This window comes from Tauraco erythrolophus, chromosome 2 (genome assembly GCF_009769465.1).
Source record: "Tauraco erythrolophus isolate bTauEry1 chromosome 2, bTauEry1.pri, whole genome shotgun sequence".
NCBI lineage: Eukaryota > Metazoa > Chordata > Aves > Musophagiformes > Musophagidae > Tauraco > Tauraco erythrolophus.
The window spans coordinates 108,924,422-108,937,837 of NC_141466.1; the positions used below are offsets into that span (position 1 = coordinate 108,924,422).

At 42.9% G+C, this 13,416-nt stretch overlaps 2 protein-coding genes across 2 annotated transcripts in view; one reads left to right on the forward strand and one right to left on the reverse strand.

Moving 5' to 3' along the window:
* Window positions 1-8,433, forward strand: part of KCTD3 (potassium channel tetramerization domain containing 3) — a 34,294-nt gene extending 25,861 nt beyond the window's left edge. The window contains exons 13-18 of the mRNA XM_086629430.1: window positions 3,017-3,187; window positions 4,376-4,531; window positions 5,530-5,626; window positions 7,084-7,268; window positions 7,367-7,505; window positions 7,851-8,433. Of these exons, the coding sequence (XP_086485556.1) occupies window positions 3,017-3,187; window positions 4,376-4,531; window positions 5,530-5,626; window positions 7,084-7,268; window positions 7,367-7,505; window positions 7,851-8,433 (1,331 nt within the window). The remainder of the gene's footprint in view (window positions 1-3,016; window positions 3,188-4,375; window positions 4,532-5,529; window positions 5,627-7,083; window positions 7,269-7,366; window positions 7,506-7,850) is intronic.
* Window positions 8,434-10,005: 1,572 nt separating this feature from the next.
* The window catches only part of USH2A (usherin), a 397,560-nt gene continuing 394,149 nt past the window's right edge, over window positions 10,006-13,416 (reverse strand). Inside the window, exons 70-71 of the mRNA XM_086629442.1 lie at window positions 12,152-12,385; window positions 10,006-10,095 (exon numbers count right to left, since the gene is read on the reverse strand). Coding sequence (XP_086485568.1) covers window positions 10,006-10,095; window positions 12,152-12,385 — 324 coding nt within the window. The remainder of the gene's footprint in view (window positions 10,096-12,151; window positions 12,386-13,416) is intronic.

Genomic DNA, 13,416 nt, shown 5'->3' on the forward strand with positions numbered 1-13,416 from the left:
GGAATTGTGGCATCATACACACAGTTACAGTTGGGGTTTGACCTTGATGATTTAAGCCTGTGCTCTTTTCTGAAGTTGGGAAACACCGATAAAGAGGATGAGAAAGAAAAGGGAGTGTGAACAGCTGGTGCAGGGAGTGTGAGAAGTTGACATGGGGAGTTTGGGAAGTTGATATAGAGTGTGTGAGAAAATGATGTTTACTTTAGCAAGTAAAAAATAGCTCCTTTTTAGGCATAGCCAATAGAAAAATTAAAATAGGTGCGTGCACTATTGTTTGTACCCAATCACAGCTAGGTAAGGGCCGCGTGGACACATCGTGGCCAGAGTAATAATCTATAAAAGCTGCCTATACAACAATAAAGGCCACTCTGCTATCACAAAAGAATTTTGGACACAGACAGTCACAGCTGCACAGCCTCCTTTAACAGTAATCATTAATGGGAAGGCTTTTCTGGCCTAGTTGACACAGGGGCTGATGTATCTATAGTGAAAAATCCTGACTGGCCGCCCTCTCGGCCTCTGATACAAGCCCTGGCAGCTGTGATCAGAGTAGGTGGAACACAGATCCCACAGCAGAGTGCACAGACCTTGTTAGCAGTAGGCCCAGGTAACAAACAAGCTATTTTGAAACCATATGTTTTTGATGTCCCATATACATTATGAGGTCGGGATTTGTTGAATCACTGGAATGTGAGGCTAACCTCAAATTTTTAGCACACGTCACTGATGTCCAGCCCTGACTCAAGCTGGTAAGCTGGTCTGGGTCGATCAGTGGCCATTAAAGGTGAGCGACTGGAGTGAGCTCAAAAATTAGTCGAGGAACAGCTCAAATTAGGACATAAAATTCTCTCCACTAGCCCATAGAATACTCCGATATTTGTTATTCCAAAGAAATCAGGAAAATGGAGATTTATGTTAAAAGATTTAAGAGTTATTAATGCAATCATTTCACCAATGGGTGCATTACAACCGGGTGTATCAAATCCTACTATGATTCCAGAATGTTAGCATTTGATGGTGATTGATTTAAAAGACTGGGTTTTTCTACCTTTTTACTCTTTTATTTATTTACACCCTAACGATTGTCCTAGATTTGCCTTTTCAGTTCCAGTACTTAACGATGAACAACCCACCCAACACTATCATTGGATTGTACTGCCTCAAGGAATGATGATTAGTCCTACAGTTTGTCAATTCGTGGTTGATGATACTTCCCATCAGGTCCAACAGCAGATCAAGCTCAGCAGATTGTACACGCCCGCCCTGACCGTCAACATATTGTGCCTTCAAATACTCCAGCAGGAGTAAATCCAACAGGTTTATGTGCCAATGAATTATGGCAATCTGATATTACTTATATTCCATTGTTTAATCGATCTAAATATGTGCATGTAACTGTTGAGATGTTCTCTGCCTTTGTTGTTGCTACTGCTCACACTGAAGAAAACCATGGGAGTACCAAAGAAAATTGGGACAGACAGTGATCCAGTATGGTGCCTTTTTACAGGATTGGGGAGTGACGCACACTACCAGTATCCCTCATTCACCTATGGGACAAGTGGTTATTGAATGAATTCATTTAACATTAAAACAAATACCTAAAAAAAAAAAAAAAAAAAAAAAAAAAAAAAAAAAAAAAAAAAAAAAAAGGCAGTCTTCCGTATATTTCCCCACAAGAGTTAAATTTATTAGGATCAAAATTTGTAGGTAGTGCCAGCAACAACCACGTTACACAAACATGTGTTGTTTTAATCTAAGTGACCGTGGTGAGTCCATCCACGAACAATTGCAATGGCTTGGAGAGCATTTGGGGAGAATTGTGGTAGAGGATTGTATATTGATATGTAAACTGTCTTTATGTTTCTTATGATTTAGTATATTACGTGTGTGAAAGTTGCTTGTATATATGCTTTGTGTCTTTTCTCCGATCGGAAAGTGTATGGATTCCACCCGTAGCTACTGGAAGGAAAAGAATTAACTGGTACCAAATTAATGACAAAGAATTACTAACTGGACTTAGTTGTAAGCACGTAACTTTGAAAAGAGAAGCTAGGAGGATTGTTATTGAACAACATGTTGCGATTCGCAAAAACCGCTGTTAGCCGGCAGAGCACATACTGGGCAGCCTTGTTGCACGCACTGGCCACGCGTGCGGCAACGCCGTGTCAGTACCTATTTCATAGACTCTGCTGAGGGTGAAAAGAGATGGCTCAGAGCGGAGCGGAAAGAGGCTGCAGAGCACACTGTGTGGATAAACAGGGGACGCCCTGAAGGTGCCGTGCCTGCCTCTCTTCTCTGCGATGACCCTGCCGACTGACACCCTCCTGCTCAGTGGAATCTTGGATATAGTGGAAATAGTAAAGCCCTCAGAAAGGGAAGTAGTATGCTAGAAACTGCTTTTGCAAGGCTGTACCAAAACAACATGCTAGTAACTGGGGTTAACAGTCTCGTGCACAGGATTTTCTTCGTGCAAGAAAAGAAAGGGGGATTTGTCGGAGTGCAGATCCTTGAAGAGACTGCACGAAGAAAATCCTGTGTAAATAAGGACTGGAGCTCGAAAGTTAGGCCTCAGGGGCAGAATGCCCTTGAAGTTAAGGATAAGAAAACTATGCAGTATGATAAGGGAGTAGTGTTTGCTTAGAGCAGAGCTTCGCTAGGCGGGTACCTGTTTGAAATAAGCTGTTAAATATGACAAGCATATGTATCATCCAATAATGGTGTAGAAAAGGTGTGGTCTCAGGATTATTGGCAAATACTGTCTATATAAGCAATAAGAACTGCGCAATAAACGAGACTTCCTGCAGCTAACTCATATTGAGTCGTCTCAGTACTTCTCCAAATCCCTCTTCCGCAGCAAAATATCCTCTCTGTTCATGGGAAAATAATGAGTAAACAGTGCTTAAAATGAACATCTTATTGTGGAAGCTTGGAAATACTATTTTCCACTGCCTCATTTCCTGGCCCCAGTAAGACAAGCTGTCATTCCTGAGGGGAACTGTGCTCTTGCTTGCTCTAGGTGTAAGTGGCAATTGGATTGAGATCGCGTATGGCACCAGCTCTGGAGCAGTGAGGGTGATCGTACAGCACCCTGAAACAGTGGGATCTGGGCCTCAGCTCTTTCAGACCTTCACAGTTCATCGAAGTCCTGTTACAAAGATCATGCTGTCAGAGAAACACCTTGTGTCAGGTAATCTTGTTTTCTGTGCACAGATTCGTATTGGCAGTTCTGCCCACCTCATGACCAATGTAGTACTTCTTTTTAACTTGCTTTGTTCCCGCACGTGATAGAAATAAGTTGGACAGATTTGGGGGTGGGGGAGGGGCTAGATTTGCTTGGATCCTCTTTCCTTAAAGTAAGCATTCTTCAAAACCTTTAGCAGTTAAAAGGCCTAGGTTTTATTTGACCAGATACTGGAATGACTAACTCTTTTGTTTGTGTCTTATTCCACGGTTGCCATTTGTGGAAATAAAAGGGTTTGTAAACAAATGTATCCTTGTCAAGTCTTATTGTTGTGGGCAGGTCCTTTAGGACTTGTCTTCTTTTAACAGCCTTTCAGGAGCTTTCTAGGTTGCAGCAAAATGTGCACCGTCTCCTCTTGGGCCCAAGAAAAAGCCTTCCCATGGCTTCAAAGGGCTGTCTGTTTCTTCTTTTCTCAGCAGTCTCCCAGTCTTTGTTGTGTTATCCTGTTTATCCTATCCTATGCCCAGGAAAGTGTCTTGCTTTTAGGAAAGATGCAATCACTCATCTCTCTGTAAGAATCTATTTCACCCAGAGTCAGCAACCAGGGCATGGCAGAGAACAGATTTACTTTCTGCTGCTCGCCCAATTTGTTTTAAAAAGGAAGAGCAAACATGATGTCTAATTATGCTGCAAACAGACAGCCCAGAGGTCATCTGTTACCCTGCAACTTGGTGCTAAATTCTTGGTGCCAGGACAGGGCACATCTGGCTGTAGAAAACTGAGTAACTGATGAATGAAATAGAAGATCACGATTGTGTGATTAGGTTTCTGCTGCCAAGCTGCTCTCCTTACGTGTCTTGTCCTAGCATCTGCACACAGAGGATTGAAGTGTGCTGTAGACTAATGGTGCTGACTCAGTCAGACCTTAATGTTGTGCTCCACCAGCCTCAGTTTGTTTATTGAATTTCTGAGGGAAAAGACAAAACTAAGAGAAAATAGTTCATCAGCAACAATTTGTAGATTGTTAGATAATTGTCTGGAGGTGCTACATGTAGCATGTCGTAACTTGACATTGACTAAATTCTGCTTGATCATTCTATCTTGAAAAACTGTCATATAGAAATCATTACAGAAGTTTATCTCAAAAGTTTTGTCATCTGTTGTGAATGTTATTGTACATCTTTTCCTTTCTAGTTTGTGCTGATAACAACCATGTACGGACCTGGACTGTGACTCGGTTCCGGGGCATGATTTCAACTCAGCCAGGCTCAACACCTCTTGCATCATTCAAAATCTTATCCCTGGAGGAAGCAGAAAGTCACGGCAGTTACTGTTCTGGAAATGACATTGGTAGGATGTCACTCGAATGTGCTGTATTGAGCCTGTACATTCACTGGTCTCATAAAGGTTTAACAGACCTTCAACCCTATAATATGCCAGTCAGCTGATGGGTGTAAGCTCTTATATACTGCTCTCCCCTTGAAAAGGCAGCAGCGATCTGTAAGATTTGTCTGGAAATACTATTTAGGCTGTATAGAGTTAGTACACTTACAGGGGTTTATTCTGAAGGTGAGAAAAAGAGTAGGGGAAAACTTCACAGATACTGTACCTCTTCCTTGGGCAAACTGATGTAGCATTTCACTTTTGGTTTAACTAGAGAGTATTAGAAAGCACAGGAGACTGTATTAAAGCAGATGAGCATAGCAAGGTTTGAGTCTACTGCAAATTCCAGTTCACTGTTCAGTCTGGGTTAAATGATGCACATGTGAAAAATTCTTAAATTAATTTGAAGTTGTGACAAAGTTTACTGAAGCCTTGAAACTGCAGAGGCAAATGGTACTAGCACATTGCTATAGCAGGATACTGAAGGAATGCATGTCAGTAAATTTGAGGAGACAGATAGGCTCTTTGTGTTCCGAGTCTTGCAAATGAGCCTTTGATGAATAGGATGCCCTGTGAACACAGAGTGAGGTCTGTGCCATGGCAAGAAATCTGATTAAGCCTTCAGATATCTAGGAGCTGCAAAATAAGAAAGTACTTACTGTCATTATAGAGGCCTAATATAAGGTTTGTACTGACATAGTAATTCCTCCAGGAACATACAGGAAACTCAAGAATGGATTTCCTTTAAAACAAATGAACAAAAAATACCCTTAAGATCTGTGTCTGTAGAGGCTTCTAACTATTGGATAACTTTTTCTAGTTATTGGTTGTCTTTGGTATCCTGGGCCTGATGCTTTAAAGTTGCAGTGGTCATACTAATATGAGTTTAGGTCTTTAGGACTGTGTGGGGAAAAGAGGGAGGGAATTGAAACAAACAAACAAACGAGTGATCTTTTTTTCTCTAGGACCCTTTGGTGAACGTGATGATCAGCAGGTGTTTATCCAGAAAGTTGTTCCCATCACCAATAAGCTCTTCGTAAGGCTGTCTTCAACTGGGAAAAGGTACCTTAGTGTTTTGGAGTTTAAGTGGGAAAGGAGGGGACTCTTCAGGGGCAGGGTCTCCCATGCCTTGCACTTAGCAAGCTTCTGATGTGCTTGACAGCTCTGGCTGAACTGTGGTTTTGTGTGTTAGTAACAGAACTGCACTTAATGATCTGTTCTATTACCTAGAAGCCAAATGGCATTTTGAAAAAAATGTGGTATCAGGAACTCAATTCATGATGGCTCACCTGCTGCGTTCACAAAACAAACATTTGTGTGCTTACATAGAATCTGCACCTGTCAGCCATGGTACTATGCTAGCATTACATTTCAAAAGTAATGCTGTAGTTGCTGGTGGCAGGGATTATGCTGCTCACGAAAGCGGGCAGGGAGGCAGTTTCTCTCTTCCTTTGCACTTGTCTTTGAAGATATGAAAACCTTCAAAACTGAGAGAATGTCTTCTAGGTCAGCTATACAATTATTTACTTAGACTTGACTTCATAATACTCTGCCACGTTGCTCCCAATGTAGTAAATTAAGTTGCCAAATAACCACAGCTGCTTTTCTTCCTGTTAGGCTAGGAAGACGGTGAGAGATCAGAAAAGATGGTACATGGCAGTTCTGTGCTTCTTATTGTTCTTCCATCTCTCACCTAATAAGTTTGAATCTGGGAGAAAACACTGATGCATTAACAGTATTGGCATTTGAATTGAGGACAGAAGCATGTGGATTATTGATGGGTTTTTTTCTTTTTTTCTTCTTCCTTTTTTTTTTTTTTTCCCCACCTACTTTACTTCAGGCTAGATGTGTGCGTAGTGGAGAGTTTTATTAGGTGACATATTTTGGCACTTCTTGGCTAAAAAGCTCAATACAAGGGGCCAGTAAAATAAATTACCCAGAATATGCGAGGCTCTCATGTGGAGCCTGGCTTAGCAGCTTAGTTTTGGGAGTTCTTTTCCTCTCACTCTCCACGTAAGCTTCTAAAATAAAGGGAAAAAAGTGATGGAGATCTGCCATGTCAAGTGATATTGCAGTTGCATAAGACAAAAGTTACCTATATAGATAACCTTGGATTTATCATTCTTGGATTTTATTGTGTATCTTTTATATGGTTAAATGTGCTTTTTCTGCAGGTTAGTTTCCTAGACTGTCTAGCATATGACGGGGCCAGTTGCTGTCATTCTTGTGAGAGCCTTAGGTTTCTAATCATTGCAAACTGAAAGTGGACATCGAACACATGGAAGTTCCCTAATAAAAATTAACAAGTAGTAAGAGTGTAGATGGATTTGAGCGGAAGGTACTGTCTGCAGCTGAACAGCATGCCGGTCATGCAGGGGAAGAAATTTTGCCTGGAAGAAAGGTCTTTTTCTGATGGCAAGTTTGGTGCCTTCTCAGAAACATCAAAACAGTACTGACTTTAGTGGCCAGACTCTGGCAGGTGCAATTATTTTGGTAACTTGGGGTTTCTCTCCCTGTAGGATCTGTGAGATCCAGGCAGTTGACTGCACTACTATCTCGTCATTTACTGTGCGAGAATGCGAAGGATCCAGCAGAATGGGCTCCCGGCCACGCCGCTACCTCTTCACTGGGCATTCAAATGGCAGCATCCAGATGTGGGATCTGACTACAGCTATGGACATGGTTAATAAGAGCGAAGACAAAGGTAAGTTGTTATACCCGGACTGTGGTGTGGTTCTTTTTCAGTCCTAACGTGTACAACTACGGTAAATGGACTCGGGCACTAAGAGGTGTCTCTTTCAGATGTTGGCGGCCCCACAGAGGAAGAGCTGCTCAAGTTGCTTGACCAGTGTGACTTGAGTACGTCTCGCTGTGCCACACCCAACATCAGTCCTGCCACCTCAGTTGTTCAGCCAAACCGGCTTCGGGAATCTAATTCCAGGTAAGTCACCAAGGGCGGCACTGGCTGCAGACACCAAAGGTTTTACTTTTCAGGTAGGCAAAGAGGGGTTTGGTGACCTGAATGCTGTAGCTGAGCCTCTGAATCCATGCCCTACACACACATACTGCTCAATTTCTCTTGGTTTATATGGGTGCAGATTTAAATATCCTATGAGAATCTTAAGTGAGTGATCTGGAAGCCCTTGTGTGGGGGTTGCGATGAGTATATTGCTGTTTCAGTGGGAGTTGCAGTGGTGGGTGGGAGCAGGGTTGTGCAGAAGAACTAGCTGCTATTCTCAGCCTAACATCTGCTCCTCTTATCTGTGGTGGTTTTTCTTTTTTGAAGCCTCCAATTGCAGCACCACGAAACAATCCATGAAACGGCCACGTATGGTTCTGTACGGCCATACAGAGAAAGCCCCCTTTTGGCAAGAGCAAGGCGGACGGAGAGCTTTCACAGTTACCGGGACTTCCAGGCTTTTAACTTACCCAGTAAAAGCCCAACAGAAAAGGCAGCTGCTGCAAATGGGAATTCAAGCCAGACAGAGGCCAGGAAGGCAACAGCTGAGGGCAGTGCAGCTGAGAGGAAGGCAGTCCTGACAGCAGCGCTTGAAGTGCGAGGCACAGGTGTGACAGATGCAGGTGGGTGTTGCAGTACAGAGGTTCACCGTCTGCCAGAGAGTTCTCTGGATCTCAAAAGAAGAGGACCAGAAGAGGAGAGTGAAGCCAAAGCAGAAAGTAAAAAGAAAATGGGGTTTGAAGGAGCTGGCTTCTTGGGAAGGAAGAAAGTGCCTCTCCTGGCCTCTGCACCAGTCCTTGCTGAAGCTGGGCCTGAATTACCTGGTGCAGCTTCTCCATCGCCTACGAAGACAGCTGCTTCACCACGTCACCGGAAGAATGACTCATCCTGCCAAGACTATGGCTTGTGAAAATGTGACTAGTGGCAAAGATGAGGTGCAGGTGCCCTCTGGCTGGTACCAGGCATAACATTATGTGTTGTGGGTTGTTTCTTGAATGGGACTTTGTTCTGCTACCCAGAATGAAAATTTTAAGAGTATTAGAAAGTACCTGGCTGCCGCCAAACCTTTGAAGAGTCGTCCACATCAATGTGTGGCTTTATGTAATGCTCCAAAATGTAGTACGGTACTTGGTCCAAAATATTGTTGTGCATTCTTGCGTAAACGTGGTCAGGCATGTGATATGTTGTGATTATTTTTGTTTTGGGGGAAAGGAGGGTGATAAAGGAATATTTGGTTGCTCATGGAAGATGCCTTTTAGATGCAGCCACACATTGTGTTCTGCAGAGCTGCTGCTGTCTTGGCTGGATCTCGCCTAATTCACAGGGCTGCCTCTGTAGTCTTGTTTTATGAATGGGATCTTTGCTCTGTATGCTGCTGTCTGAAATCTGAGATGTTTTGTGCAGGTTAAGGAGGAGGCTATTCAAAATAGCATATTATTTTGCCTCTTAGTCCAAATAAATTGCCAGAGGAGTGTTGCTTGTGCTTTCTGAGAATTTGTGGTATCAGATGATGGGTTTTGTTGATTGTGACTGAGAGCATGCATAAAAATATGCTTGGCAGAATACACAGAACTGGCAGTCTCTTGAGAGCCTCCTTGTCACTTTCTCTGGAAAAAGGACAGAGATGAATATGGGAGTAGGTTTACTGTCATGGTATAATAATTCTCAATTACAAGTGCCTTGACATGATATTTCCTACCTGTGTTGCACTGGCTGCTTGCTGTTTGCTCCTAGTTTACTGTGGGTGGTGAACAAATTTTATCGCCTGTAGATTAGTAATACATAAGCAAAAGGGAAGGCTGTGACAGCAAGTGTTTAATAGGGAGTGTGTTAGGAGGTTTTCTACCTCTGAAAAAGCATGCTTGGAGTTAAGCATTAATTAATAGCTTTAAAAAAAAAATCAACTTGAGCTGAGATGCTGAGGAAGGAGGAAAAATCCACAAAGGTTCCACAAACTCCATAAGAATTCCTTCATTTCTTGTTTATTCACTTGTGCATGAACACAATTTTTTGGTGGAGCTTTGTCAGGCCAGGAAAAGACATGGCTATCCTACCACGAAGGCCCCTTTTAGCCATGTGCTGTTTTTTGGACGGGTAAAAGACTTTTCCTTAGCAAACATGCTGTCCCCCCTCCCGCCCCCATGACCCTCCACAACTATGAAAGCTGGATGAGAGACAAAGATCAGAGCCTCTACCTTCAGTCTTCTACTATAGTATGAATTGGGGATTTTCAAAATGTTCTCTTACCTTTCTGAGGTGTCAGTGCTAACACACAGTTTTTACTATACAGTTAAAAAGATGGTGAAAAAAAAGGCCAACTTATACCCCCCCACCCCCAATCCCCTCCCAACAAATGGTTTTATCTTTTAACTGTGGGCAGGGGGTGGGGAAACAGCAACCCTATTCCCTCCACCAAAGGCTATGCAGGCTGCTTTTGGCAAGTTACCCATTTTACATTTTCTAGAGAAGGTGGTTGTGTTCTTCAGAGGTGGGTGTCAGTGAATGTGGTGTGCTCCTTGGTGACTGTGCTGAAGCCTTTGATGACATTGACAAGATCTTCTTCATCTACATACTGTTAGGAGGGGGGAAAAAAAAAAGCAAGTAAGCCAAAGCTGTACCAGACTAAAGGCAATTCCTTGGTTTCTCTTTCCTCCTACCCCCTAAAACCAGTTCTGAAATGGTCAGATAAATAAGTGTATTTCTACCTCTCTACATGTTTTTCCATTTGTCCTGGTAAAAGGTAAGAACCTAAAGCATTCAAGCACCTGAATCCAAACCAACTAGATTTTCATAGTAAGCAATAAGGTTAAAAAAAAAATCAATTACTATATATACCTGACAAATGGTAAATAAATTAGTGTTTGTTAGTGTGATGGGGAACTTGGAGAGATGAAAAGAAAAAAAAATCCATGTTCACATTTTTGTTTTGTACAACAACCACATCACCTGTGATTTAAGACAGACTTTTTTTTCTAAAAGCAAGGACTGAGCGTCTTCCAGCTGCACTCATGCTAACACATTGAGCCACAGAAGGAGTTGAAAGCAGAAGAGAAATAAACTGTTTTCCTAGCATAAAGAGTTCACCAGCAGAGTTACTGCAGATACATGTCCTGGGCCACTTCAACCATTCAGTGTATTAATTTGCAAGATGGACAAAGCGGTGAACAAAACTTGCTGACAGTCCAAAGCTGCTGAGTGTAGTAAAGGGAAGAACTGAGTGAAAGGTGTTGCAGCAGGTTTAGTTGCAAGAGAGTAGCTGAGCAACACAGGAGCAAAGACAGATTCAGGGAGACAAAGCAATCAATGTACAGAGGATGGACAGACGAGCCCAGCTTTGTATATAAGGAATTAAATCAGGAGGACGTCATAGCTCTAAGAAAATGACTCAAGGCTGAGTCACGATACCGCTGACTTGGGAAGCCTGTGAGCTGCAGAGTGCGAGCTGGAAGGTTAACCTATCCCTATAGGGGTTTTGCCTAGAGCTATCACTATCTTCTTAAGCCTTATCAGCATCCTTGGTCCTGCTGTTATGGTCTAAGCAGGTATAGCAGCAATGGTAGCAACACCCCCGTACTGTGGCATGCCTACACATTCCAGTCCTTTAGCTGTTTGGGGTACTGAAGGTGAAAGCTCAAGAGAGCTGCCTGGATTTATGTGCTGGACCATCCTTCTCCAGTTCACTTTGCATTTTGGAGAAGTTCCACTCAATGATAATGGCACATTCCACCTAACTTTGTTACTACCTCGTGGCCTTCACCCCATCTGTCCCCTTTTAGGAACATTATTAGTCAGCTTTTTCTGGGAGCAAACACCTGTGTCTTGCTGACTCCTGAACCCCTTACCACATATTTGCTCAGGGAAGAGTGGAAGCCATGGGGCTGGAGGTTAAAAAGACTGTTTGTGGTGACAAAGATGAAGGGAAGTTGCCACCGTCCTTGACTTGAGAATCATTAGCTTCTTAGATCTGTGTGTTCAGGTCCATGTTGGTGACACTGGCCAATCCTGTCCTCTCCTATATTAAAAGACAGATACTCTGCCTGCCCTCTCAGCCTCCTTCTAGTCCTATGTGGGCTGTTTGAAGTCATTTGTCATGAATGCCAGAAGATCTGAGCATTCGCATGATCTCTGCATCATGACTGAGCAGAGGGCAGAGAGCAGGTCTTGTCAGCAGTTGAGTCTGAGGTCACAGAATAGGAGTCTCTAGAACACAAGCTCTTCCTGCTTCTGGCACTGAATGTGTGAAGAGTACCAAGACATCCCTCCTCACACATGGAGGTGAATGAACTGCATGGAGAGAAAAGCCTAAGAGTTGACCAAATAGAAGGGAATTCTTCAAGGTGCATAAACATGTAGACCATGGAGTTATTGGTTCAATGGAAACAATAGACAGCTGCATGTAGACTCCTCGCATACTATAAAAGCAGTGTGTGATCACCCGCAACTCCAGAAGAGAGCAATAGGCAGGAAAGATTTTTGAGGATCTCATCTCTGACCATGTCATTCTAGGTCTTTTGGCTGTATCTCCACCAGCTTTTGATAGTTAGGCCTTTTCATGATTCTAACAGAACAGGCAAATCACCTGCAGCTGACGCACAACATCATCACAAAAAAAAGTAAGGAGTCCTTACCAAGCCACGACCAGTAGCGCGATGATTGCGAATAATGGCATCCCAAGGTGGATCTTCAACAAAAGACTTTTTGTCATAGAGGTCAAGCAGCTGGCTGACACTACGATGAAGAGAGGCTTGGGAATATGTGCGATTTAGCTGGCTCTGGCTTGGTCTTCTTGCCCCAGACGCAATATGGACACTGCGGTTGCTCGTGGGAGAACCAGCTCCTGGAATTTTTGTATCTGCCAGCCCCTACAAGGAAGACACAAACTAATAAATAAAAAATAAAAGGCATGGTCTCAAACACTTTATCTGAAGAAAACCAAAGCAGGAATGGAAGAGAACAGAGAAACCCATGCTTCAAAAATCATGCACAGTTATAAACAGAAGAAAAGAAAAAAAAAAAAGACTTTTTCCCCATTGTAGGACAATCATATAATGAAAAAGGAAAAAACTCAACCCTGTAAAACAGGACTTTCTCTGATTTTTTTTTTTCCTCTCCCTAATTTATTTTGTTTTAAGTAGCCAACAGGCAGAGGTCCAAAAATTTCAACTACCACAATCATAGCCCAGACTTGCACAGCAAGGGGGTGTTAGCAGACCTCCTTTTTCAGTTGTCATGACCAGGGAAAGGACAGACATTCACCCACCAGGAGAAACATGCAATGTAAGATGCCTTTGTGCATGCTCTTTGGGTCATCTGGCACATCACACATCTTGCAACTCTGCAAGCTAACAACTCTACCTCACAGTGCATCGTGTAACTTTTGAGAGTGACACAGCTTGATGAATCAGAGGTGTCAGCAATGGTCTCAAACTGAGATTTAAAGAGAGGGAGGAAAAGCATTAGGGCAGGGCAAGGTGCAATGCAGGTGCAGGCTGTTCTTTATGGAGGGTGTGAGTTAGTCCCAGCTCTGTGAAGGGGAGCAACGTAGCAGGATGTGGGGGAGTAGGAGGAACTAGCAAAGATGAGGCACTATTTAACTCTTAACTGGTCATCAAATACTGCATGGGCAGCCCCATTGTTTGCCACATGACCTCACTAGCAATTGTAAAACACAAGTTATTTTGATACTTCATAGTAGCTCTAGCGTAACTTCTCAGATTAAAAGTCCTTCAACTGATGCACTGTAGAATCTTCCTTTCTATTAAGTCCATGAACTTCTGGAAAAAGAAAAAAGGAAGGAGGAAAAAAAAAAAGCAAACAGAAAAGAAGGGCAGGAACGTGGAAAGGAATTGTGCAGGCACGCCAACAGCAAAGACGTTTTAAAGTCAAGAGGAAC